The following is a 26,793-nucleotide window of genomic DNA, read 5'->3' on the forward strand; positions in this document are numbered from 1 at the left end:
ACAGCACTTGTACTTTCGCCTTTGCTGTTGTATTTTTTTTAATTTCCGGATAGACAGGACATGTAATATTGAAGCACGTGATAAGGCCATCTCTATCTGCTCCATGTAAAAATCCCATCACAATGTCGAGCAAACTCTAACGAGATCGAAAAACTCAAGGATCTCAGTACAACGAAGAAAACATACATAGTTGATACTAATGAAATGATCGATTTGAGGTCTATCAATTATGGATGGACAAAATCATGTTGAAGATTTCTTAAATCGAATAATGTGACCCGAGTGATCGACTTTTAAATGGCAAATGATATTGAGGAATCAGGAGTACCAGCTTATGTCTTGTTCGCTCTTGGGCTTCTGGGAAATGGGTTGGCGCTGGGTGTAATTTGTTGGAACCGTGAAAATCACCAATGGCGGTCTTTCTACATTTTCTTTGTGGGTCTAGCAGTGTCGGACTTTTTAAATCAGATGGTAATGTTTCCAGTGACGGCATTGAGATATGCATCGGATTTTGATTATGAGATTTCTCCACAGATATGCCAGTTAATGTCATTCTTTTACGCCTTCACACAAATTTCTTCTGGTATCATCATTGCAGGAATCACTACAGACCAATACCTATTTCTAATGATTGGACAGAGTCTTGATACGATGCAGGGAAATCGCCGAATATACATTCTCTTTCTGTGTGTTATATGGATAGTTTCGGCACTCGTATCTTCACTACATTTGTTCATAGGGACTAGCCAAGTATTTTATCCTGGCTCCTGGTGCTTTGTTGACGTCACAGATGGAGGCATTGGAAACATAACCAGTGCCCTGTTCTACTCGCTGACGGGGATCGCTGTTCTCATTTACACCGTGTCGTTAAATGTATGTATTGTGTACAAGTCCTACAGGAACCCCGAACACCGATGCCACTTGGTAGATGCCAACCGTATAACGGGCTTCTATGATTTTCACGTCAACATGTTTCTAGCTGTGTCTGTGACAGTCTATGTTATTTGCTGGGGACCGTTCTTGGTGAGTATTTTAATTTAAACATGATGTACAGTTATTGACAGGGGTCGAGGACGACAACAGTTTTGTTCGACCCGAGAACAGATTTGTTGACCGAAGCTGTAGTATGTAACTGTCAGATGACTGTTTTGTTATACATCTTTATTTTCTTCATGTTGAAATGTAAGTGTAGCGTTCATACGAGACTGATCACCGGTAGATAGATAGCTCAGTTGCTAGAGCACCTGACTGGAGATTCAGCGGGCATTCTAGTCTGGTCCGGAAGCCAGACAGCTCAGTTGCTAGAACACCTGACTGGAGATTCAACGGGAATTCTAGTCTGGTCCGGAAGCCAGACAGCTCAGTTGCTACAGCCCTGATTGGAGATTCAGCGGGCATTTTAGTCTGGTCCGGTAGCCAGACAGCTCAGTTGCTAGAGCACTTGACTGAAGATTCAGCGGGAATTCTAGTCTGGTATGTTGCGTTCTTTTCTCTCTGTTTCATTTGGTGCCTTAGACCAGTTACCTTGGAAATACCTGCTAGGGGATGAAAATCCTGGATTGATGTCTTCTAGGCGGGCGTGAAGATGAAGGAATGTGGCGGTCAGACGGTTCGATATCCGGTAGTCAGACAGCTCAGGTGGTAGAGCACCTGACTGGAGATTCAAGGGCCTGGGTTCGAATCCCGGTCTGGGCTGTAGCATTTTCTTCATTACTACCGGTATTACATAAGTAACTATATTTAAAAAACCCCAACAATGCTGTTTAATCACAATACGTAAAAATCGTGGAACACAAACTTGGCGGAAAATACATGACGTTACAGGCCAGACAGGTTCCCGAGATCCCTCATGCTCGAGAACCTGACTAGTTGCAGATGTGTATCGAAGTTCAGTGATGTGCGTAGCCAATGGAAATAGGACAACTAGTCAATTGTTCAAAGTTTATGTTTTGAAATACGTGAAGGCATGAATTGCGACTCTTCACGTCTGCATACACGTCTGTATGCAGTTAATTTCCTCGTGTATTTTCAAAAATGAAATTCAATTTTCAAATTTACATTTGTCGAAATCCCCAGTCGTTAAAAATAGAACAATTAATATCTTTATTATGAATTGTAGTATGCAGGCATTTAAACACACTTTGGGTTTTTGAACAGAATAGTTAATAACGCACGTTTGTACGTTTATAATAAAAAGATTATACATTTGCTGAATGTGTGGTGTTAAACCGGAGGACCAAACTGTTGCCTGAGGCTTTTATTTTATAACTTACGGGTTATGTGTTCAGAACAGTCAAACAGTAACGCAAACGTCATTGAAATTATCGGGCTGAAATTGCTTTTAGTGAATAGAATTTAAGTTCATTTGGAAAATTGTAGAGCCTACATTTGAATAGTTTCCCCTTCTTATGCACAGCTAATTGACAATGTGTTTGTACTGAGCTGCACAGCTCTAGATGTAGAGACTCCCTATGTTATTGGTCAATTGAATTACTCGATGACAAACAATCTAAAAGTTGAAATCTCAAACTAAGAAATTCACAATCATAATCGGTTGACAAGTTCTGACCAGTTTTAAATGCATTTTTTGGTGTACTTTCTGCACATGCGCCATTGATCGTTTACACATGTAGTACCAGGTCTGATAGAACTGTCCCTCATGTTACAGATACAGGACATGGTTAACAATGCATCACTTGTGCCATGAGTACATTAAGTACATACCAGATACAATTATCAAAATGCATACCCCCCAACCCCCAACAAAAACTCCAACCAAAACCAGTAGTACAATTATACGATACAGTTTCAAGATAAAATAAAGTTATCTTGATAATATGCAATAAAATTATTATAATAATATAAAGTAAAAGAGGGTATTGCACAGAAGACTCTCCCTAATCGGAGCGCTGTGCCTGTTATTTAAACACTAGTGACGTAGAACTTATCTTCATCCCTATTTATACTCTTATTGGGTATTTGTCATTTAAATACCTATAATATTCCCCAGTACTAAGGGCAAACCAAAACCATTTTGTGTGTCAATACATTATAGTCTAAACATGATTTTTTAAAATCAAGTATACAGTTACGAGTGTATCAAATATTTAACATTCTATACTACTACAGTCTAATAGCTCTTGTACTTCTATGCATTATTTTCTACAACCATCTGTACAATGTCATGACTCTGACCACAAAACAATATATGGGAAGATTGATACGCATTGATAAAGTTCAACAAAATTCTAAGTACATGCACCTGAAAATATTGATTTACCATAGCAATTTGCGACTGGAATACATATCACTGTATCTTATCCATTCGAACTGTTTAACACTTATTCAACCCTGTTTGGCCTTTTCTTTCAAGGCTTTACAAAGTTCACAAAGGTTTTTCGTAAAAGGCATGATGCCTTTGTCAACACCTTTCACTCAGAAAAAACCCCATAAAAGTTCTCGTTAGCAGCCTTGAATTTTAAAACACAGGTATTGCATGTTGTATTCGGCGTGTTTGTTGCTAGTTCCATTCAGAAACTAAACAATGTCCAGGTTGGAAGTTTATTTCAATCTCGGCACATTGTAACAAACAGAGAAATGACAGGAAACATTCACAAAGACTTGAAGTGTGTTTCAATTAAGCAAAAAATGTAGATGGAAAACGTAATATGAAAAAAAAAAATCTTGTGTCCATGAGGGATTCGAACCCCGTCGTTAAAAAGACACCTTCTTCACATATTAAATTCTCCAAGCTTATCCACTGAATCCCGCAGTAGATCATAACTTCCTATGGAAGATTAACCTACAGGTGAATTTGAAAACAAAATTTCAAAGCGACAGTTTTTTAGTGGAAAACTCGAGGAACATGTTCATGCTAAATTTATTTTGTTTCACGGAAGCAGTTCTTCTGAAATTCGGGGATACCCATCTATTTTAACGCTAAAAATCATATAAATCGCTTATTGCTTGATTTAAACTCAAATTATTTTGGCTAATTCTTGTTAATACACGTCTTTTAAACTTATTTTCATAAATGTTTGAATCAAGACATAAGTTTCAATTGGTTTTATCAAATATTTGAATAACCTAATTTTATCAATCTTTCACGCAACACATTTAGGGAACTTAAGACGTCTTCTTATCATAAAAAGATACAATAAAATTATCATAATAACATACAATAAGGTTCTCGTAATAAGATACAATAATATGATGCAAGAAGATTCTTCGGATCATCTGTTTACAATTTTATATACATAATGTACATGTATTTGTGAATGGTTCATCACTAAAACCTCTGGAAGGAAGGTGGCGAACTTTTACGTGGTGTGGTCCCCTAGTAGGCACTCTACCTATAATGATAAAAAATGACACTGGGTTAAATAATATTGTTCTGCGTTATAAATTGCGAAAGTGTAAGATTTACACACGGTAATATTATGGCGTTTAAAAATTTCCTGATCATTTAATAATTGGAGCAAAATTACATTTACATATATGTTCTGGATGTTCATGAGAAAGTATTTGATAGAAAGTGTCTTTTTGGCCTCGTCTTAATGAGTCATGCACGTGAACTACAAATTACACATGACCAAGGGGATCGATTTTTATAACCCGAGGGAGTAATAATGTCGTAGCAAATGAGGACTTCTCCACCATTTTCAGCCTGAAACCATTTTATAAGTAGAATTTTTGACATGGACGAATAACCTGGCTGTTCATGCATTTAATTGTAGATATTTCTTTCATTACATGCATACACATCGAGTTTTCATGGTGGATCGAAATTTAGCTGTTCTATAGACCTACTTCGTGTATTTGATGTGAAATATCGTTGATTAAATCAGCTGACGATTGTATTATCCATATCATATAAGTAAGCGTCCGTGACTCACACTGATAATACAATTATGATTGAGAGCATAAAAAGGATTAAAAATACATCTTTATGAATCTGTCTTGTATGCTTTTCCAGATAGATGTACTTTTACGATCTGTTAAAGTGGTATCTGGTAACCCTGGGAGATGGGAGTTGTGGTTGGTGCGGCTGATCGACATAAAGTCAAATATAAATCCTTTCCTCTATGTGTTATTACGGAAGGAGTACCTGAGAAATGTCTTCCTGTGTTGTAAATCGTGTTGTATAGGAAACATCCAAATACCGACATCTTGTGAAGAAACAGACAGACTCGTGGGCGTCACAGAAATGTGATATCGCCGGATCATATGTGATGACTAGCAATTTCTGAAAACCAAGCAAGCAAGTAAGCAACCAAACAAGCAAGCAAGCAACCAAAGAAGCAAGCAAGTAACCAAACAAGCAAACATACAAGCAAGCAACCAAACAAGCAAGTAAGCAACCAAACAAGCAAGCAAGCAACCAAACAAGCAAGCAAGCAACCAAAGAAGCAAGCAAGTAACCAAACAAGCAAACATACAAGCAAGCAACCAAACAAACAAGCAAGCAACCAAACAAGCAAACAAGCAACTAAAGAAGCAAACTAGCAACCAAACAAGCAAACAAGCAACCAAACAAGCAAACAACCAAACAGCCATCTATGCAAGTAATCAATCAACTATCTTATGTCTAGAGAGCCAAACCACCAGTCATTCATCTATAACCAACTTTCCAACAAGCTATCCAGCTTTACTGTATACCTACAGCCAAATAATTTACATTTTAACAATCTCTTCACTTGAAAATGGCCGGATAGACGACCAAATACCGACATCTTGTGAAGAACAGACAGAATCGTGGGCGTCACAGAAATGGGATATCGCCTGATCATATGTGATAAATGTATAACAATGTTAGGATTATTGCTATGACTAAGGTCGTATGGTGTTGTGTTGTTAGAGGGGATACAAGTTGTAGATTATACGTGAAAAATAGTTGTGATTTGAGAAAATTGTAAACCTCATACATTTGACAACTTTCTAAAGCAGATACTTGTTAATTGCTTGTGGATATATGATAAGAAGTTTATATACATGAAATGTGTGCTTTACAGTTTTTACCAATTCATATATCATTTTCTTTCACATGGACCATTACTTTTCAAAAGATATTGTTATATATCGACGACGTTTTATCTATTGAAAATATTATTTTCATTCATATGTTGATTTAATATATCCATGTGAACACCGAAATAAAAGACATCACAGAGTCTTCCATATCTGCTTCAAACTTAGATATTTTATTGAACACAGATGTTAACGGCAAGTTATCAACTCAACTTTATGACAAACGGGATGCTTGCAGCTTCTCTATCGTCAACTTCCCTTATCAATAACAATTTTCCATTATCACCTGCATATGGTGTTAATGTCTCTCAGCTGATTCGATACGCAAGAGCTTGTTCTGCGTATGATCAGTCTTAATAAAGGCACGCTATTGACAACTAAGTTAATATTACAGGGGTTTGAACAGTCTTGTTTAAAGGCAACATTTCGTACATTTTATAGTCGTTAAAACGATCTAATTTACCATTACAATTTGTCATTGGGTTATATAATGTCTGACATATTTTATACCAATTGAGGCCGTTCTTTGCACACTGATTTTGACTACAGATTACTCTGTTTACACGATCGAGATATAGCGCTCACGGTGGGTGTGACCGGTCGACAGGGTATGCTTACTTCTCCTGGACACCTTATCCCACCTCTGGTGTGTTCAGGGGTACGTGTTTGCACTACTCTGAATTTTCTATTCTTAGTGGTAGTTATGAAATTGATCACTTCTCGTTATCTTCACCTTTTCATTGCATATATTTCTTGCAATCACAAACACGACCATAATGTTAAAAATTCCATGCATAGAAATCACTTGAACTCTACGTCCATCATCCTCACCACTTGATTTGTTTTCTCAATAATCACGACCAGCTTCTTAAGCTTTTAAAGAACATCTGTTACTCTGTTGATATAGCTAGGGCGGCTTACTATCGTTCTCAAAAAGCACTCTTAAGATTATTCAGACCCCTGTCCCAAAGGTTTTTATGTGACCGTATTAGGCAATTCCATTTTAGGCAAGCTTTTTGTGCTAGATAATACGGACATTGGAATTTGAGTGTATTTCATTCTATGGAAGTTTGCTTACCATTCATAAATACTCTACTTGCGATCATAAAATAGAAATGACCGAAAACATAAAATTAAATGCTTTCTGTTGAAATAAAAAATATAGTTTACTTAGTATTAGCCGTAAAGTGCATTTCTGTGAATGTATTTCTTTTATGATTGATCTTGCACGCATCCTATATACAAAATAACACACACAAACACACGCATGTGTGTGAAATGCGTTTATAATAGCCCATAATGGATTTTGTCTTAGTCTGAACAAACTCTTGGCATGGTGCAAAGTCCCTACCTACTGGAGAAGACCAGGATGACCATTGGCTTGAGTAGTAACTGTTATTTATAGTCCTCCTCTACGCCCAGTCATTTTTACGTAGCTTCGATCGAAGGAATGAATGTTTACTGCAGTTTATCAGAATAGGAATGAGATATTCACCTTTTGGACTGTCCCAAATTTATTCCTATTTCACATGCACAACTATATATTAATTAAATATTGATGCTAGAATGTTTATGTGATAGGGGTTAATACTGCTTATTAAAGCGGTCAATATCTTCTGTACGGAGAGTGAAAATACACGGTTTGGAAGTTATTTGTAATGAAGTTGAGTGTTGTTATGAACATCTGTTGCTGTACAAAATTATAGTAAAATGTTTTCAGAAAAGTCATAAAATCGCTAATATACTTCCATTTATTTCTTAGGCAGCTTCTGTTGATTCATCTATTGTGGTTTCAACTCCAGGAGACCGGGGGTACGTCAGATGACTTTGACATTGGTTGTCTCATTCGGAAATAAAAAGAAAAAAGAAAACCAAACCTTTGATGAAATGTGAAGATAACGAACAGTGATCAATCTCATAACTCCTATAAGCAATACAAAGTAGATAGTTGGGCAAACACGGACCCCTTGACACACCAGATGTGGGATCTAAATATTCCAGTTCTAAGTTCATGACAAGTGTCGGTAATCATACAAGTATATTGTCAAGAGATAGCTGATTTTAGATATTTGAATCGAACAAGAATTCTTATCATGAGCTGTTCATTTTCCATAATTTATTATTCTATGCACGTTAAATAGTTCAAATTCTCGTCTGATAAAGGTGCTATACATGTTACTACACCCTTTCATCAAGCAACCCAAGTCGTGGAGTTCTGAATTTGACAACTCCGCGGCTAGAAATGAAATGGCGGAGCAACAGCAGTCCCTGAAGACACGCGAGTCCTGTCTGAACGCCACATGTTTATATATCTTACAGGGCTTTAACAGTTGTGGATGGAATACGAGGTGTTACTTCATAGAAAAATAGGCTTCGTTTCTTCAACAGTGTCTTCTCTCAAAAAACTTCTGTCAATGCCATATTGAAGGATTTTAAAACACATAACTTTTGATTAGTGATATGACTCTGTATATATCATTTTCAAAGCGTGGTTCAACTCCTCGATCGGTATAATGTAAATGATGTTTTGAGAGAATTGGGAAAACAAGTGTTGAGTGTATTTGATTAATGCACCCACTGTGGGCATGACGTTGTTCTACGTCTTTAAAAGAAGATTTCTGTAAACTAATGAAACAAAGATTAATGTAGCAGTAATTCGTGCAGCTGATATACAACTCCGACCCGCCATATTAAGTTAAAGGACAATAGAACTTGTCTCGGGGAGCGTAGGAGGGTACAAGTAAGCAACTTCAAAAGAAGGTTGCAAATTTGATCTCAGACTAACGTGTTTTCAAGCTACAGAAAATCCATGCAAACCATACATTAGTTCTAGATATATCCATTCCATCCATATATTATTTCAGTTACCATAAAAGTGTGGCAAGGGTATTGACAAAACTCTGCACTGCGTTCAGCAACACCCTGTAGAAAATCCAAAAACCAAATTAAAATTATTTGTCCTGGTACCGGTAAACGAAGGAATTGAGTACGAATCCCTTGTTGCTCTGTATAGTAGGGCTTTGTGTGCAAAAAATCATGGAAGGCCAAACCAAGGTTATGCATTATTCGCAATTGGCAAATACCGGTAAATCAACGAGAAGGTTCACGAATAATTCCTTCACTCGAATAAAAGCTGATTGATGATGAAATGCTCATGGTTTAAAGACTGCACATAAAATTCAGTTAATACTTAGCATTTAGGCTTTCATTCATTTTATATAGCGCATTACTTGAAAAGGAGAAAAGAACAGCCAAGAAAATGAGACAAAACAAGACACTCTATATTGATACAGACGAACAATACCACTGGCCTTTTTAATTTACACCACAGCGAAATTATTTTGTGTACTATATAAGCGTTGTTAATCAAAACAAAACGAAAGTTCGAAGAAACATATGTGAAATGAGATGATAAGTCGACAAACTTTTATCTATCGTGCGCCATATCGATATAGAAGTATCACTAATGCTGAATAAGTGTTGGGGAACTTGTGTAGCAGTGTTATTGAGGCTGACATTGTGTGGATTTTAGGAGTGTTGGTGTCTCCTTGGTAGAGTTGCGGGTACGAGAGGTGTTGATATATTCGTGGAACCTAGATTGAAAGGAGTGTTGGTATCCCCTTGTATCTAGCGTCTGCGAGAAGTGTTGATATCCTCTGCATAGGTACTAGGTTTCAGTTAGGCTCTATAAATCTGGTGAGCCATAGGTCTCCATGAGGTCTTGTGACAGGACAGAAGGCAAGCAAACAATTAACACCCATAGCAAAGATCAGGCATATCATTTATATACGGTGCGTATATTTGTATATACAGTATTGAAGCATACCAAGTTCTCCCGAAGGTCAGTTAAACCTATTGTAAATACGTTGCGCACATCTGTATGTTATGAAGTGCACCAAGCTCTCTGAAGTCTGCTACTACACAGACCTGGTCCCACGATACACAGAAATTTCGATGGCAGTGGTGGGATACAGAAGAGTAACGAGACATCAGCCAGTTACAGATTTTGCACTAATACCATGGATGACCTTGAAAGAGAGATTACTATAATTGATATGAAACTCAAGGAGCTGCAACAAAGTTTAGAAGTGAAAGACCATCCCACTCATATGCGCTGGAATATACCTAATCTGGACGGACAGAGCAAATGATGAGCTGCCCAAAGCAAATGGTGAACAGATGAAACCAGCCACTTATGATGGAACCATTGCTTGGCAGGACTATCAAAGTCACTTTGAAGCTTGTGCCGATTTGAATGGTTGGACAGAGAAAAGTAAAGGCTAGCAGTGTTACTCCGGGGTAATGCACTTGGTGTCCTTAGTAATTTGTTAAGATGAAAGACACCTGAATATAAGGAATTTGTAAAAGTACTAAGGGAGAGGTTTGCACCTCCCAGTCAGACAGAGCTCTATAGGGTACAAATGAAAGAACGATGACAGAAACTAGGGGAGACGCTCCCAGAGCTCGGACAGGCCACCTCTAAGGCTTTTAAACCTGGTATACCCTACAGCTAGCTCAGATATTACAGAGACGCTGTCAAAAGATCACATTGTGGATGCCCTTATTGCTTCCAATATGCGAATTGTATAAAGCAATCAGGACCTACCAATCTCAACGAGGCGATCAAGATGACCCTTGAGTTAGAGTCTTACAATAGATCTGAGGGTAAGAGTCATGTTAGAGATTCTCTGGCTGAACCAGTCGAGAAAAGAAACACAGTTTGTCACCTATGTTAGCAAAGCTGACAGAGAAGTTTGACAAACTACAAAAAGATGTAGACGAGATGAAAAAAACAAAACAAAAAAAACCCCACCTCGTCATCGTCCCCCGTGTTCAACAGCGATTCATATGTCAGTGAGGGCAACACAAAGAAAGAAAGAAAATGTTTCTAGTGCCATAAGGCTGGTCATGTACACATGTACACAGGGACTGTCTTTAAAAAAAAGAAAGCCAAGAAGCAGGGAAATACACAAACCAAACGACAAGCGTCAAGGAAAAGAGTCCTTAAAAAACCTACACATGGTTCTGTGGATGCTAATAATATAGGGGTAGAAGCTGGAATATTTCTGAGAGCTAGTTTTCAAGGCATTGATGTTTGATTACTTGTTGATACAGTGGTAACTCTAACTTTTGTTTCAACTGCAGTGGTTGAGATAATAGCGGAAAAGTGTATGACTATCCTCGGTCCAATGCCAAAGAATATTTATGATGCAGGCGACAAAGAACTCAATGTGTCTCATAAAGGGACATTCGAACTGAAGGTTGGTAGCTTCTCTTGTACAGTAAAAGCAGCTGTGGTGGATATAATGGTAGACGGTATCATGGGTCTGGACTTTTTGACAGTACAACTGTGTTGTAGACATGCGAAAGCAAGAAATTACTATTGGGGACCATAACAAATTCCAGATGATAAAGAGTAATGACCTGAACACTGCGAACCAAGAAGTTATAGTTTCAGGAAATGTTTGCGTCCCTGAAGATGAACAGCTCTATTGCTGTGAGAGCATCATAGATCCTGCAAAGGGGAGCATCAATAACAATCTGCTGCAGTTGGTAGATCTTTAGTTACTAGTACTCATGCTATGTATCACTGATGATCCATGCATAATTCCAAAGGGTGCACACTTAGCTCATATTTCGTCTGTGTGTTTTGTGAACAGTGTGCAGATTGAAACTTTATGGAAGACAAAACAGTTGAATGAACAATTAGATCTAGAAGATCTTCTTGGTCGCTGCAGTGACGAGTTGTCAGGACAACAGAGATACTTTGTACAAACTCTACTGAAAACTGTAGTAATCTGTTTGCAAAGAATAACTCTGATCTTGGGCCTACTAAAGTAGTTGAACACAAAACTGCACGCTGGACTCTCAACTCGTTTATGCTTGGTAGAAAGTTTGTTACAACTCTAATATTATGTACGAAATGCTGCCTAATGTAAGCGATATTCCTCAGTATAAGTGGGTATGGGAGCTGAAAACACGCTTGGAAGAAGCTCACAGTGCAGTAAGACATCATACAAGCCAAGAAATGTGCAGGCAAAAACGATAACATGATGCCAAGATAAACTGGTAGGTATTCACAAAAGATGACAAGGTGTATGTTTTCTTTCTGCAGAAGAAAGCAAGTCATTCCCCCCATATTTACAAGCTACTGAAGGGGTCCATACACTATAGTCAGTAAGAAATCAGATGGTCCTCGTGGTAAAACCCAAATGATCCACGTAGATCGCATGCAACTTAAAGAACCTTAATTTTTGGCAGACAAAGTTGACGATTATGGGGTTAACGACAGGGACAATGATATTACACTCCAGTCTAAGAGAGTTAGCTTGGAAGCAAACGAACACGTCAACCCCCAGTCTGGCTGCAGGACTATGTAAAATTCTAAGCAGCATACACCAGGAGGAAAAGAAGACTATATTGCAACTGCTAGAGAGGGATTCCTCTCTACACAAGCATCACTAATGCTGAATAGGTGCTAGGGAACTTGTGTAGCAGCGTTATTGAGGCTGAAGAAGCGTCAGTGACATTAATTGAGATGTTGTATCTCATTGGCAGAGTTGCGGGTACGAGAGGTGTTGGTATCCTCGTGAAGCCTAGTTTGGAAGGGATGTTGGTATCCCCTTGTATCTAGCATCCGCAGGAGGTGCTGGTATCCTCTGCATAGATACTTGGTTTCAGTAAGGCTCTGTAAACCTGGTGAGCCCTAGGTCTCCATGAGGTCTTGTGACAGGACAGAAGGAAAGCAAACAATTAACATCCATAGCGAAGATCAGGTAGATCATTTATATACGGTGCGCATATTTGTATATATTGAAGCGCATTAAGTTCTCCTGTAAATACGTTGCGCATATCTGTATGTTATGAAGTGCACCAAGCTCTCTGAAGTCTGCTACTACGCAGACCCGGTCCCACGATATAAGGCAGACAGATACATGTAGTCTGACCCCCTACACGTTACATATAGCAGAGTCAGGGGCGCGACATCGACGGAAGCACACAAACCCAGTACTACACAGAACACACACACAATGAAGTCGTCAATGCCTAAAATAAATATGTCGTCTATATCTATCTCCGCACGTTCTTGATAGAGTCACTTTGATTATTATGCTATTTCCATTGACCGTAAAAAATAAAGTTTAATCTTTGTTCATGCATGTTCAAAATTTTCTGTATCCTGGCTTTAATCTTGATTTTTATTTGAAAGTTTCGACTAGGCTAACATCAGGCAATTCTGAATCAATATGAAGATAAAACAGCCATCCTATAACATTTCAGAATGCTTAAATCCGTTTTCGGCAGGACCCCCTACCAGAGCCCTTTCCTGGATCAGCTGGGAACCTTACGCAGTCCCCAGATCCCTTGCCGCTTGGTGCCTACAGTATCATTTATCATTTGTTACGCCCCTGAATTATGAGTATTTCAATATGGACAATTTTTTTTATAATAATTGTAGCGAGGAAAATAGGATTAAAGTAATCAAGAAAATTAACGACAAACGTTGAATTTTGACAGTTTAAAATGCTTGTAAAATAAACAACTCAGGGGCGTAGCTACAAGTAGGTGAACCATAGTAATAATAAGAGGAGTTTTTCGTAAAAAGGGCTTGAATACAAACGCAACTTCAGATGTAATATTGAATTTGTGTGCCTTTATCTAAATTCATTGGTGATCATTAAAAGAGCAGCGTCCTAGCGTTTATTGTTCATATGATTTTGTATTCTTTGGTGCTTGTTATCCTTTGTGGTGCTTGTTATCCTATGTGGTGCTTGTCATCCTATGTTGTGGTTGCTATCCTATGTGTTGCTTGTTATCCTATGCGGTGCTTGTTATCCTATATAGTGCTTGTTATCCTATATAGTGCTTGTCATCCTATGCGGTGCTTGTTATCCTATGTGTGCTTGTTATCCTATGTGGTGCTTGTTATCCTATATAGTGCTTGTTATCCCATGTGTTGCTTGTCATCCTATGCGGTGCTTGTTATCCTATGTGTGCTTGTTATCCTATGTGGTGCTTGTTATCCTATATAGTGCTTGTTATCCCATGTGTTGCTTGTCATCCTATGCGGTGCTTGTTATCCTATGTGTGCTTGTTATCCTATGTGGTGCTTGTTATCCTATGTAGTGCTTGTTATCCCATGTGGTGCTTGTTATCCCATGTGGTGCTTGTTATCCTATGTAATGCTTAGTATCCAATGTAGTGCTTGTTATCCTATATAGTGCTTGTTGTCCTATGTAGTGCTTGTTATCCTATGTGGTGCTTGTTATCCCATGTGGTGCTTGTTATCCTATGTGGTGTTTGTTTTCCTATGTGATGCTTATCATCCTATGTGGTGTTTGTATTTTTATGTGGTGCTTGTTATCCTATGTAATGCTTGTTATCCCATGTGGTGCTTGTTATTTTATGTGGTGCTTGTTATCCTATGTAATGCTTGTTATCCTATGTGATGTTTGTTATTTGATGTGGTGCTTGCTATCCTATGTAATGCTTGTTATCCTAGGCAATGCTTGTTATCCTATGTGGTGCTTGTTATCCTATGTGGTGCTTGTTATCCTATGTGTTGCTTGTTATCCTATGTAGTGCTTGTTATCCTATGTGGTGTTTGTTTTCCTATGTGATGCTTATCATCCTATGTGGTGTTTGTATTTTTATGTGGTGCTTGTTATCCTATGTAATGCTTGTTATCCTATGTGGTGCTTGTTATCCTATGTGGTGCTTGTTATCCTATGTGTTGCTTGTTATCCTATGTAGTTCTTGTTATCCTATGTGGTGCTTGTTATCCCATGTGTTGCTTGTTATCCTAGGTAGTGCTTGTTATCCTATGAGGAGCTTGTTGTCCTATGTGGTGTTTGTTACCCTATGTGATGCTTGTTATCCCATGTGGTGCTTGTTATCCTATGTAATGCTTAGTATCCAATGTAGTGCTTGTTATCCTATATGGTGCTTGTTATCCTATGTAGTGCTTGTTATCCTATGTAGTGGTTGTGATGATATGTGGTGCCTGTTATTCTATGTGGTGCTGGTTATCCTATGTGGTGCCTTTGATCTTAAGCGTGTTTGTTTTATGTTGTTTTACTTGTCCCATTCCAGGATTACCATTCATACAAAGATTGAATGCAATGTAAGAATACATTTTCTATAAACGTTTTAAAATTTGGGGCCTTAATGAAATTATTTTTGGATCCCGATTTTTAACTAAAAAGAATGTGATTTTCATTCCACAGCATGTGAATGCATTTTACAAAAAATCCCTCAAAATAGCTTCCATATTTACAATGACTGTGCAATAAAAACAATAATGTTGGTTGGCTATATTGGGAGAAAAGACTCCATCTTAAAATATGAAAAATCTATAGGACGAAAAACTTAGAAAGTTTTTTTGAAATTGTGTTTGATGCCAGATTTAGAAACACCAGGAACTTTTATTAGGAATTTATTTCCTCATTCTATCGGTTTTATTAAATCTAAAACAGTCTGAATATAAATTTAATCATTTAAACGTTTCTCAGTGTATTTGGATAGAGATAAGCTATTCCCGGGAAAAATCCGATGCATATTTACTTTGGACAAGACAGCTTTATTTATTACAGCGAGCTCGAGAAATGCACTCATCCTTGCGCATAAACGAATGGCTTCCCTGTTCAGAACAAAAACAGAAATGTGCTTTTCATTGGAAAGACAATGTTGTGTTTGAAATGTCATTGGGAATTAAGTAATGCTCTACCGGATAAAGTAGATAGATCAGTCCATTGGTAGCGATAAAATGGCGCAACCATCTGTTACAGACGACAATGCTTTCAATACCACTCCAACACATCTGAACAGCACAGTGATGGAGCAGGTTCACAGCAGCCCTGATCCAGGAACTGTGTTTTATGTTTACTATTACGGGATGTTTTCTATCATTGCCTGTATCAATATTCCTGGTAACATCCTGGTCATCAGAACCGTGATGAAGACACCCAATCTACGACAGCCATGTAATTTTTATATCGTGAGTTTAGCCGTTACGGACTTGCTCATTGGATTTATTTATCCTGTGTACAATATTTCTCATCTAGAACATGTACCAGAAATCAGCCGTCCATTGGGTAAGAATACTAGAACCTATCTCTTAACAAAATCTCAGGAATATATTACTTTTAAAAGATGCGATTCTTTCGAAGAGGAAAAAATCATTTAGTAAGCAATTACTTTATTAGCATACAAACATACCAGTCTATATCTATATACAAGTTATTGCAAAAATATTAGTAATTTTGTCCTTTTTATGCATATTTTGATACATTTGATCTGAACTTTTTCTTTATCATCGTAGAATTTTGTCCTTAGCTCGTTTATATTTTACAAGACACAAATCTTGTACACTCGCTTTGTTTTAAATCTGATTTTATAAGGGATCCAAAATTACTGGTTTAAAATATAATGATCAAATATCAATTTTAACAAAACATAAAAAATCAATGAAGGGCAACGAATGATTTGACGGTCCTCTGATGCTTGTTCACCTCATCACGTAAAGCAGTGGACAGAGATGGAATAATAATGTCTCAAATGTATTTCATTTCTAGACTCAAGAATAATGGTGTTCAGTCTGAACTCTAATTGGCAGTAAACGGCTAACTGTTCTTTGGATAGTTATTTAAATGAGTTGACATTTTGTCAGTAGTACTGATGGCAGATATATTGCCGTGGAAGCGAGAATTAAGGATCATCTACACGGTCCTTCACACCACTACGCCATAAACTGCTTCACTTAAAAGTAATAAATGTTCTTGTGTTACTAGATACAGGTACACTGATCGACAGAACCGGAAATTGTACAAAAATACGATAAACAGCTAGGCATATCTCAAGACATTCCGAAATTATCAAAATTACATAACGCTTCAGAAAACACTGGGGAAATTCCTCGTTAGGAAATGTCTGTATCAAATAAAAAACGAAACAAAGGTCTCTATAAGATAATGCATGTCACTGATAAAAGTTCCATCTTCAGATGATTTTATCTACACAGTATTTACATGTCATTCGTGTTTTGAGACACAATTTAACATAAACAGGATACTTACATGGTGTGCATTATAAAGAAAGCATTTCATTGAGATTTTTGAACTTCCTGGTCTTAAGTTCGTTATCCGGAAATTGTTATGTTTTTCCCCAAGCAGGGTGACTCAGTAGCTTAGGCGGTTTACGAAAAACACAGAATTTCCCCTGATACACCGAACTATAATATTCTAACAATCTTATTTTGTTCACCAAACACGTAAACAGTGTTATCAGAATTTGTTTTCAAGTACTTAAAAATAAATCTGGGACAATGAGCTTGAATAATACCACTTCTTGTAATGAAACCTAAGGGGGAAGCAAGTAGAATGATAGAGACCAAGTCTGCGAGGACAGCTGCCACCGTCCTTCCCCATGGAACTTCCGCACTTATGTTGTTGTAGGTGTAAATTCTGATGTTTTGACGTACAAGAAAACATAATCACGTGTGGATTAAAACAATCCCCAAGTTTCAAAAGTTAGAATTGGTTGAAAAATCTCTGATATTCTAAACATTTGATGTCCAAAACAGTCAAAATGAAAACAGTTTATTACGTGTTGTGGCTGGAAATGATATCATTCATACACCAGCAGTTTGTTGTTTCGGTGAGACGTGAAACCAGACAGGGAATATTATTTATTCGAAATGCATCTATATTTTTTGGAAAATGATATCTGTTGCATTCATGCATTGCAGATACAATCTCTCTCTCTCTCTCTCTCTCTCTCTCTCTCTCTCTCTCTCTGTGTGTAAGTGTGTATGTGTGTAAAATACAAAAGTTATATAAATCACTGAAATGAACTACGACACGAAAAAACACATGAATATAGATTTACTTCGATTTTTATAAAATTCGAGGTAAACGTGAATTTCGATCGTTCAAATCCTTAAATGATCTAATTGTAGATATTGTTAGTCTTTGAAGGTACAAATTGTTGACAAAAGGATTAGTATAAAGATTTATGACATGAATACATACACAGTGTCATGCCATATGTACTGCGTTTTCAAAGCTGTAGAACATTTTGAATGCTTTGAGTATTTGAATGATCATCTTAGTTGTCTACACAGATACATGTACATGAAACTGTGCAATAAAACCGAGGTGAAGAAAAATTATTTTTAGTTGTTTACATTTTTTTAGTGGTATAAGTGCAAAATTATGAAAAGGATAAAAAAAGGTTTGATACACCAAAACTAGGGTACATATTGAGAATATAGATGTACCTAGCCTTCTGATGAGTCAGTGATGACGCGTATATATTCACCAGCCTTCAATTGTTTTGCACTTTGTTACTGTAATTCAAAAGATGTCAAAAGAAAAAAACCCAAAACCTGAAGGTTGAATTCACTAAATGTTAATTCATTTTCCTTAATTATTGTTTACTATTTTAGAAATCAGTATTGCATTAAATTAGGGATGTTTGAGACGGATGAGCTCCGGAAATTTGAAATCTACAGCTTTAGGGAAATAAGAAAATAAACGAGAAAAATGAACGCTTGTCTGCTGCTCAATATCCTGTTGCACCTCCTTCGAGATTAAAAAATTATTGACATTTACCAATGTAACACATTTGTCCCTTTGAAGTAACTTACTGCTAATTCAGCTAAAGAAAATTCTATAGAATCAGGAAACATGATTGTACCATTTTAAAGGTTATTGCAATGTAAAAATAAATTGAAAGCAAAACACTTTAAGATCACGGGATCCTGCACGTGGATATATCACCCCTTTCTCCTTATACGCCACCCGTAACACACAAGAATGTTTCTTTCAAACTCTATTCATCCTTTGTCAGATCTTTTGAAAATTATTTGTAAAAATTCGTGCTGTTTGCTTACTAATTCAACAATTATGTTTAATTACTGCTTCTCGAAACGAAAACAAGAATTTTTTTGGCTCTCATTCTCATTAGCATCATCTTCACCTCGGGTTCAGGCTCATGTCCATATATTGTCTCCACACCAGGAATCGGATTCCGATTTATCCTATAGATTTATTATGAAATAAACTTTGATACTATGCATAAAAATAACTGCGATACTTTTATTTACTGTGGTAAAACCTGTGATACTTTTATTTACTTTAGTAAACAAGAGGCCCAGGGGCCTTATAGGTCACCTGAGTATCATGTAACAACCTTCCAATGTTTGAATTAGGTTTGTGTTTAAATATAAGAATTTTACTTTTGGATGGAAGAAACATTGAATACCTATGTGGTCAGCCCCGCCTTTGCACCAGAACCCCTGACCCAGGGGCCATAAATTTCAGTTTTGAAAGAAGCATCCTTGATCATCATTATCATACTATTAGTTTGTCTACTTAATACCCAGCAGCAGAGGAGAAGTTTTTCAAAGAAATAAAATGCATTTTCACTATATGATCAATAGGGCCCCACCCTAATACCAGAACCCCTGACCCAGGGGCCATAAATTTCACAATTTTGAAAGAGGCATCCTTGCTCATCATAATCATGCTATTGGTTTGTCTACTTAATACCCAAGGACAGAGAAGAAGATTTTCAAAGAAATAATGCATTTTCACTATATGACTTATAGAGCCCCACCCTAGCACCAGAACCCCTGATCCAGGGGCCATGAATTTCACAATTTTTAACAAGAGGTACTGTGAGCAATGCTCACTAAGAATACCCCCCGCTTACCCCAATCCCCCAAAGGGTGTTGGTAATAAGTATAAACTACCTCTTTTCTGAGTGTTGCTACTTCGATGTCCAGTGCGCATGACCTTTGACCTTTTGACCCCAAAGTCGATAGGGAACATCTTCATCCCATGGGTAGTCCATATGTATGATATGGTGACTGTAGGTGGAAAGGATAACGCTTTAGAGCCCGGAAACCATATTGCTACTTCAATGTCCAGTGCGCGTGACCTTTGACCTTTTGACCCCAAAATCGATAGGGATCATCTTCATCCCATTAGTAGTCCATATATATGATATGGTGACTGTAGGTGGAAAGGATAACGCTTTAGAGCCCGAAAACCATATTGCTACTTCAATGTCCAGTGCGCTTGACCTTTGACCTTTTGACCCCAAAATCGATAGGGAACATCTTCATCCTATGGGTAGTCCATATGTATGATATGGTGACTGTAGGTGGAAAGGATAACACTTTAGAGCCCGGAAACCATATTGCTACTTCGATGTCCAGTGTGCTTGACCTTTGACCTTTTGACCCCAAAATCGATAGGGAACATCTTCATCCCATGGGTAGTCCATATATATGATATGGTGACGGTAGGTGGAAAGGATAATGCTTTAGAGCCCGGAAACCATTGCATCTACAGACGGACAGACGGACGGACAGACGGACAACTCGATTCCAGTATACCCCCCCCCACAACTTGTTGCGGGGGGTATAAAGAGGCATCCTTGCTCATCATTACCATGCTATTAGTTTGTCTACTTAATACCCAGAGACAGAGAAGATTTTAAAAGAATTCCTACATTTTCACTATATGACCAATAGAGCCCCACCCTAACACAAGAACCCCTGCCCCAGGGGCCATGAATTTCACAATTTTGGTAGAGGGCTCAATGCTCATTATAATTATGCCCACAGTTTGGCTTCTTGATGTCCAGGAGTAAAGAAGAAGATTTTTTAAAATTACACTCATTTTGATGGTTTTTGCCATTTTCACTATATGACCAATAGAGCCCCACCCTAACACAAGAACCCCTGCCCCAGGGGTCATGAATTTCACAATTTTGGTAGAGGGCTCAATGCTCATTATAATTATGCCCACAGTTTGGCTTCTTGATGTCCAGGAGTAAAGAAGAAGATTTTTTAAAATTACACTCATTTTGATGGTTTTTGCCCCACCCCTCAGGCCCCAGGGGGGCAGGGACCACGAATTTCACAATTTTTGTTCCCCTTCACCCACAGATGCTATATGCCAAAATTGGTTGAAATTGGTTCAGGGGTTTCAGAGAAGAAGCTGAAAATGTTCAAATGTTAACGTACGACGCACGACGAACGACAACGGACAAAAACAGATAGCAATAGGTCACCTGAATGAATTCAGGTGACCTAAAAAAATGTAACACTTTTATTTATCATAGTTTGCTTATATGTTCTTTTGCGACCTATTCGAAATACTTTCACTCATGTAAACACGTCACCAGCCATAATTTTTCGACTTATAGATGGCGTTTACGGTCGAAGCAGCGAGGGATCTTTATCGTGCCAACATCCGAAAGACCGGATAACCTCCACTGTTATAGGTGGAGGAACACTCACTACATGTACTTATAGGTGGAGGAACACTCACTACATGTACTTATAGGTGGAGGAACACTCACTACATGTACTTATAGGTGGAGGAACACTCACTACATGTACTTATAGGTGGAGGAACACTCACTACATGTACTTATAGGTGGAGGAACACTCACTACATGTATTTATAGGTGGAGGAACACTCACTACATGTACTTATAGGTGGAGGAACACTCACTACATGTACTTATAGGTGGAGGAACACTCACTACATGTACTTATAGGTGGAGGAACACTCACTACATGCACTTAGGCTAACCGTCTTAATATTGACGCGGCACCAAGATAGAGAATCGAACCCAGGACCTCCGCTAGCGAACCGAGCGCCCTACCCAAGCTACCATGACCCGTTATTAGCTACAGAAATAAACAATTGTGAAGTATTATATACAGTTATAAAATAGGTATAAGGGAAATAGCAAAAGTCATGTTACCTCAGAAACAAAAAGGATAATTCCTCGAGGCGGCGAAGCACAAAGGAAAATAGTTTCTATCTTTATAGTTCTATTGACCGTACCAAACCTCCCTTCCGCCATAATTCCAGTGGATAGTACGTCACAGATTTCGCGAGTCTTGGAACGTGTTTGCTATTATAGCATCTCTGTTTGTTCAAAAGTTTGTAGATTCATGGATACAGCCTCATCTCGAGAACATTGTTTCAGCTGGAATGTTACGTATACTAGCTTGTGGGAAAAAAACCCAACAACCATATTACATAGACCCAGCTATACGCTTTTAATCTCTGAAATTCGATAACGATTTTCCTGCTCCCTCTTACTGACATAACACAGCAAGGCTTTCTTTACACCCCCCCCCCAAAAAAAACCAAAAAACCAAAAAAAAAAAAAAAAAAACCACGTCAGAAAACGTTAGAAAAACGTCAATATCCTTTCAAAGCATATGGGCATCTTTATATACATTTATTGCATACAAATGAATACACCCTGTAAAAATATATCTCTGTACCATTTCTGATGATCGGCAACTTTTGATTTCTGAATCTTTCCTGATTATGGGTATTTTTTTTTAATCTCTAGCATTCCTTATCATAGGTTACGATTGGTCTCTGTATTCATATATAATGATTTGAAGTAATTTTAAATTCATAATGTTCCTTATATATCTGTACACCCCATCAACCTATCAAACTGTAACCTCGCATTCTATCTGTACACCCCATCAACCTATCAAACTGTAACCTCGCATTCTATCTGTACACCCCATCAACCTATCAAACTGTAACCTCGCATTCTATCTGTACACCCCATCAACCTATCAAACTGTAACCTCGCATTCTATCTGTACACCCCATCAACCTATCAAACTGTAACCTCGCATTCTATCTGTACACCCCATCAACCTATCAAACTGTAACCTCGCATTCTATCTGTACACCCCATCAACCTATCAAACTGTAACCTCGAATTCTATCTGTACACCCCATCAACCTATCAAACTGTAACCTCGCATTCTATCTGTACACCCCATCAACCTATCAAACTGTAACCTCGCATTCTATCTGTATACCCCATCAACCTATCAAACTGTAACCTCGCATTCTATCTGTACACCCCATCAACCTATCAAACTGTAACCTCGCATTCTATCTGTACACTCCATCAACCTATCAAACTGTAACCTCGCATTCTATCTGTACACCCCATCAACCTATCAAACTGTAACCTCGCATTCTATCTGTACACCCCATCAACCTATCAAACTGTAACCTCGCATTCTATCTGTACACCCCATCAACCTATCAAACTGTAACCTCGCATTCTATCTGTACACTCCATCAACCTATCAAACTGTAACCTCGCATTCTATCTGTACACTCCATCAACCTATCAAACTGTAACCTCGCATTCTATCTGTACACCCCATCAACCTATCAAACTGTAACCTCGCATTCTATCTCTACACCCCATCAACCTATCAAACTGTAACCTCGCATTCTATGATTTAAAAAAGAAAACCAATAGCTTAAATATACATTATTTGAGGAATCTTGCATATTTTTTCGACGTAAGGTATTTTAAGGAGATTTTTTCCACATCTTCTAGTTTAAAATTTTGCACCCATATTAGGGCCGTTTGTTAATAACATGATAATATCTGCATATACAGAATTATGTATAATACAGGGATCTATAATATGTGCCACGTTTAATTTCGTAAACGACGAATGATAGGTTTACATTGTATACTATAAAATCAAGAAGTTTACTGATTGACCAAAAGTTTCTCAGGTTAGTCCGGCTGTTCACCAGCATCGGGTACCCTAATTTCTTAAAATAAAGTATCCAGCACAATTCCCCCGCATTCTTGAATTTATTGATAATTCTGACATGCGGCTGATCTCGGCCGGAAGTTGATAAAATCTATATACTGTTGATTTTATAGTATATACATGTAGTGGGGTAGACCTAAATAGACTCATCATTCGACATTTACGAAATAGAATGAGGAACGCCTATGAGCTCTATGCTGACCGAATCTGACAGTCATGCTTTTGTTTAAAAGTGAAATGTATTTTAAACATGAATCCCGATGTAACTCGGAATTATGGCATAGTAATTATACCGTTTTTCCGCCAGTTTGACATTTTCACATAAAGCTATTTTCAGGCAGTTATTCTTATCCCCCCCCCCCCAAAAAAAAAAAAAAAAAAACCCCACCCAAAATGATAAAATCCATGAAAGTCATTATACTTTTTTGGGATTTTGTAAAAATGCGTTTTTCAATTTTGATAGGAATTTCAATTTACAGGTCAATGGAATGTGTGTCGCTTCTTGGTCACTGAAGTGCTTGCTTTGGAGATCTGCTCATCATATCACTTAGTGGCAATCACAGTCACTCGATACATTGCCATTGTTTACCCATTACGATATCATCTCTACGTCACGACGAGGTCCACAAAGTTCATCATATTTACCATTTGGGTACTATCACAAGGAGTATGCATTGTAATGTATACGATCTACAATCCAGGTGAGTAGTACGTGTTGGTTGTGTAAACTACTCCTCATACAACGTCTGTCATCAGTTGGGTCCTCTCACAAGGTGTACACTTAAGAAACAAGAGGCCCACAGGCCTTATCGACCACTTGAGTGTCAGTAAAAGTATCACTAGTCCCACAGGCCTTATCGATCCCCTGAGTATTAGTAAAAGTATCACTAGTCCCACAGGCCTTATCGATCACCTGAGTATTAGTAAAAGTATCACTAGTCCCACAGGCCTTATCGACCACCTGAGTATTAGTAAAAGTATCACTTGCCCCAAGGGCTATGAAAACCCTAAATCTCCTTTTCCTGTTTATCTTAGTTAAATTCTTATATTCAGCAGCAGTATAAGACGATTTGCTCTTAAAAGTACACAAATGCTCCCGAAAATGTCCATACTGAAAAAAGACTTTACAGAATACATGCTATACTGTAGTAACACTATATGAATAATTTGGACCCACCCTAGAGTCATTACCCTGGGGCTACGGAAGTCACAATTATGGTATTATATCCCTTTCTGTTTTTACTTATATGAATTTAGGTTTTTATACACTATCAGTAAAATTGAAAATGATAAAGGCAATATCACTATGGTAATTTTGGTCCCATTCTGTAACAAAAACCCTACCCCTGGGATCATGAAATTTACAATTTTGGTAAAGAGCTACCTGCTCCTTCTAAGTGTCCATTTAACTTCAATTTAGTATCAATAGCATAAAGAAGTTTCTAAAAATGTTTCACACAAAACACTGTATACCAAGTTTGGTCCCACAGTGGAATCAGAAACTCTTCTACTTTTTGGTAGAGGCCTTACTGCTCTACATTTTATTTTTTCTTAACAGATGCGCGGTTGCAGGGATTTTTTTTGAAGATTTATCAATGTTTGACAGTTTCTGCCCCGTCCCCAAGGCCACTGGGGTGTAGAAGTCATGAAATGTTTAATTGATGTCCCCTTGACCCAAAGATGTTTCAAATGAAATTCGAAAAAGAATTTAAACGGTAATTATCAAGAAAAAGTTAAATATTTTCGATTGTTAACGAACGACGTACAACGGACGACGATGAACGCTGACCAATTTAGCAATAGCTCACCTGAGTGACTCAGGTAACCGAATTTAGCAATAGCTCACCTGAGTGACCCAGGTGACCGAATTTAGCAATAGCTCACCTGAGTGACTCAGGTGACCGAATGGATTTCATATTTAAATATATATGAGGGTATCAAGCTTAGGTAAATGATGGTTTCGTTTAGAATTACATAAGAATTGTTGATAATGGCTTTTTATCTAAGGCTTTCAAGGGAGTCAAACTTACTCAATGTTTTTTCGACTTTACTTTAACAGAAGAATACATCAAGGAGCCCACAAGTGTGTGTCGTTACGAGCTCATTTTCTCCATTGCACACGTCTGTGTCCTGTTCTTTATCCAGCTGTTTCTACCTCTTCTGATCATGCTCGGACTGTATGTGAAAATCGCCAGAATTGCAAGGGCACAGGTACGATAAGTGTCAATCCTACATGTACATGATAGTGTCTTGTGCATGTCAACTGCAGCATCACTAAGTCTTGTTAAATCAAAATTAACAGTACTGTAGTTTTCATTTTTCACAAGTGTCTAACATATTACATCTAAAAGAATTATCTTAAGTTTGTTAAAAATTGCATTTTAGATAACAAAGATTAAGTAACTTTATCCGACATTTTAGATGAACAGATCATTTTGGTGTTACTTTTTTGAAGGCAAAGATTATAGCCCTCCAGGAACGCGTCCCGTGGAATAACAGTCCAAAAGCCAGCAGTAATGTTATTCGTCATGAACTGAAATCAACATTCATGGTGTCAATTTTGTTGGGGTGTTTCACAATAGGATGGATGCCGATGATGATATATTTCTTCTATGAAATAACGTGTGTAAATTGCTATGTTACTCCATTCATAAGGTAATTCTTTGTTTATAAATAGATGAAATTATTTGCGTATGAATAGATAAGATGCATGTAAGATAGTAAACAATTCTTAACTTATGTTATGGTTAATACTATACAATCATTGATACAATGTCAACAGCTGATCAATACGATACTTTTGCCATCTGAGAAGAACAATATTCATAGTGCCCTCCGGTTTCGGTAAATATTGCATTTTATTTGCCGGGAAAATGTCAATAATTGTTTCATTATCTGATTGAATAATCTAAAACATCAAAGGTGACAACTAAAACTTAAGAAACGATACCCAGTCAACCATCTTTGTTTACATCTAAAGTGCAAGACCTAGTAGAAAGTGATTAGAGACGCGAGTTTTCATTGGACTACCCCCCCCCCCCGAATTATAACCGATTGTATCGATTCGGGAATGCTCAATTTATTTCTGGTTCGATGGCGAAAAAATTAAATGCTATATTAACCTCGAG

General features: G+C 37.7%; 2 protein-coding genes and 1 long non-coding RNA gene across 5 annotated transcripts in view; 2 read left to right on the forward strand and 1 right to left on the reverse strand.

Moving 5' to 3' along the window:
• Positions 1 to 8,135, forward strand: LOC125674211 (prostaglandin E2 receptor EP4 subtype-like). 3 transcript variants are annotated; one of them, XM_048911311.2, is made up of 2 exons: positions 1 to 1,023; positions 4,976 to 6,172. In XM_048911311.2, exons 1-2 carry the CDS (start codon positions 298 to 300, stop codon positions 5,210 to 5,212), a joined length of 963 nt encoding a protein of 320 aa, XP_048767268.1. In that variant the 5' UTR covers positions 1 to 297; the 3' UTR covers positions 5,213 to 6,172. The 3 variants fall into 3 exon arrangements, with proteins under 3 accessions (XP_048767268.1, XP_056014103.1, XP_056014102.1); XM_056158128.1 differs by lacking the exon at positions 4,976 to 6,172 and adding an exon at positions 7,790 to 8,135 and having other exon boundaries at positions 24 to 1,023; XM_056158127.1 differs by lacking the exon at positions 4,976 to 6,172 and adding an exon at positions 4,737 to 4,873 and having other exon boundaries at positions 39 to 1,023.
• LOC125674214 (uncharacterized) lies at positions 3,548 to 17,232 on the reverse strand. The gene is made up of 3 exons (XR_007370055.2): positions 17,103 to 17,232; positions 8,896 to 8,949; positions 3,548 to 4,352 (listed from the first exon to the last, which is right to left on the reverse strand). It is a non-coding gene; the product is annotated as an uncharacterized LOC125674214 (long non-coding RNA).
• Positions 15,255 to 26,793, forward strand: part of LOC125674210 (melanocortin receptor 5-like) — a 13,285-nt gene continuing 1,746 nt past the window's right edge. The window contains exons 1-4 of the mRNA XM_048911310.2: positions 15,255 to 16,121; positions 24,145 to 24,366; positions 25,725 to 25,876; positions 26,121 to 26,320. Coding sequence (XP_048767267.1) covers positions 15,794 to 16,121; positions 24,145 to 24,366; positions 25,725 to 25,876; positions 26,121 to 26,320 — 902 coding nt within the window. The 5' untranslated portion in view covers positions 15,255 to 15,793. The remainder of the gene's footprint in view (positions 16,122 to 24,144; positions 24,367 to 25,724; positions 25,877 to 26,120; positions 26,321 to 26,793) is intronic.

The sequence above is a fragment of the Ostrea edulis genome, chromosome 3 (genome assembly GCF_947568905.1).
Source record: "Ostrea edulis chromosome 3, xbOstEdul1.1, whole genome shotgun sequence".
In the NCBI taxonomy this organism is placed as follows: Eukaryota; Metazoa; Mollusca; class Bivalvia; order Ostreida; family Ostreidae; genus Ostrea; species Ostrea edulis.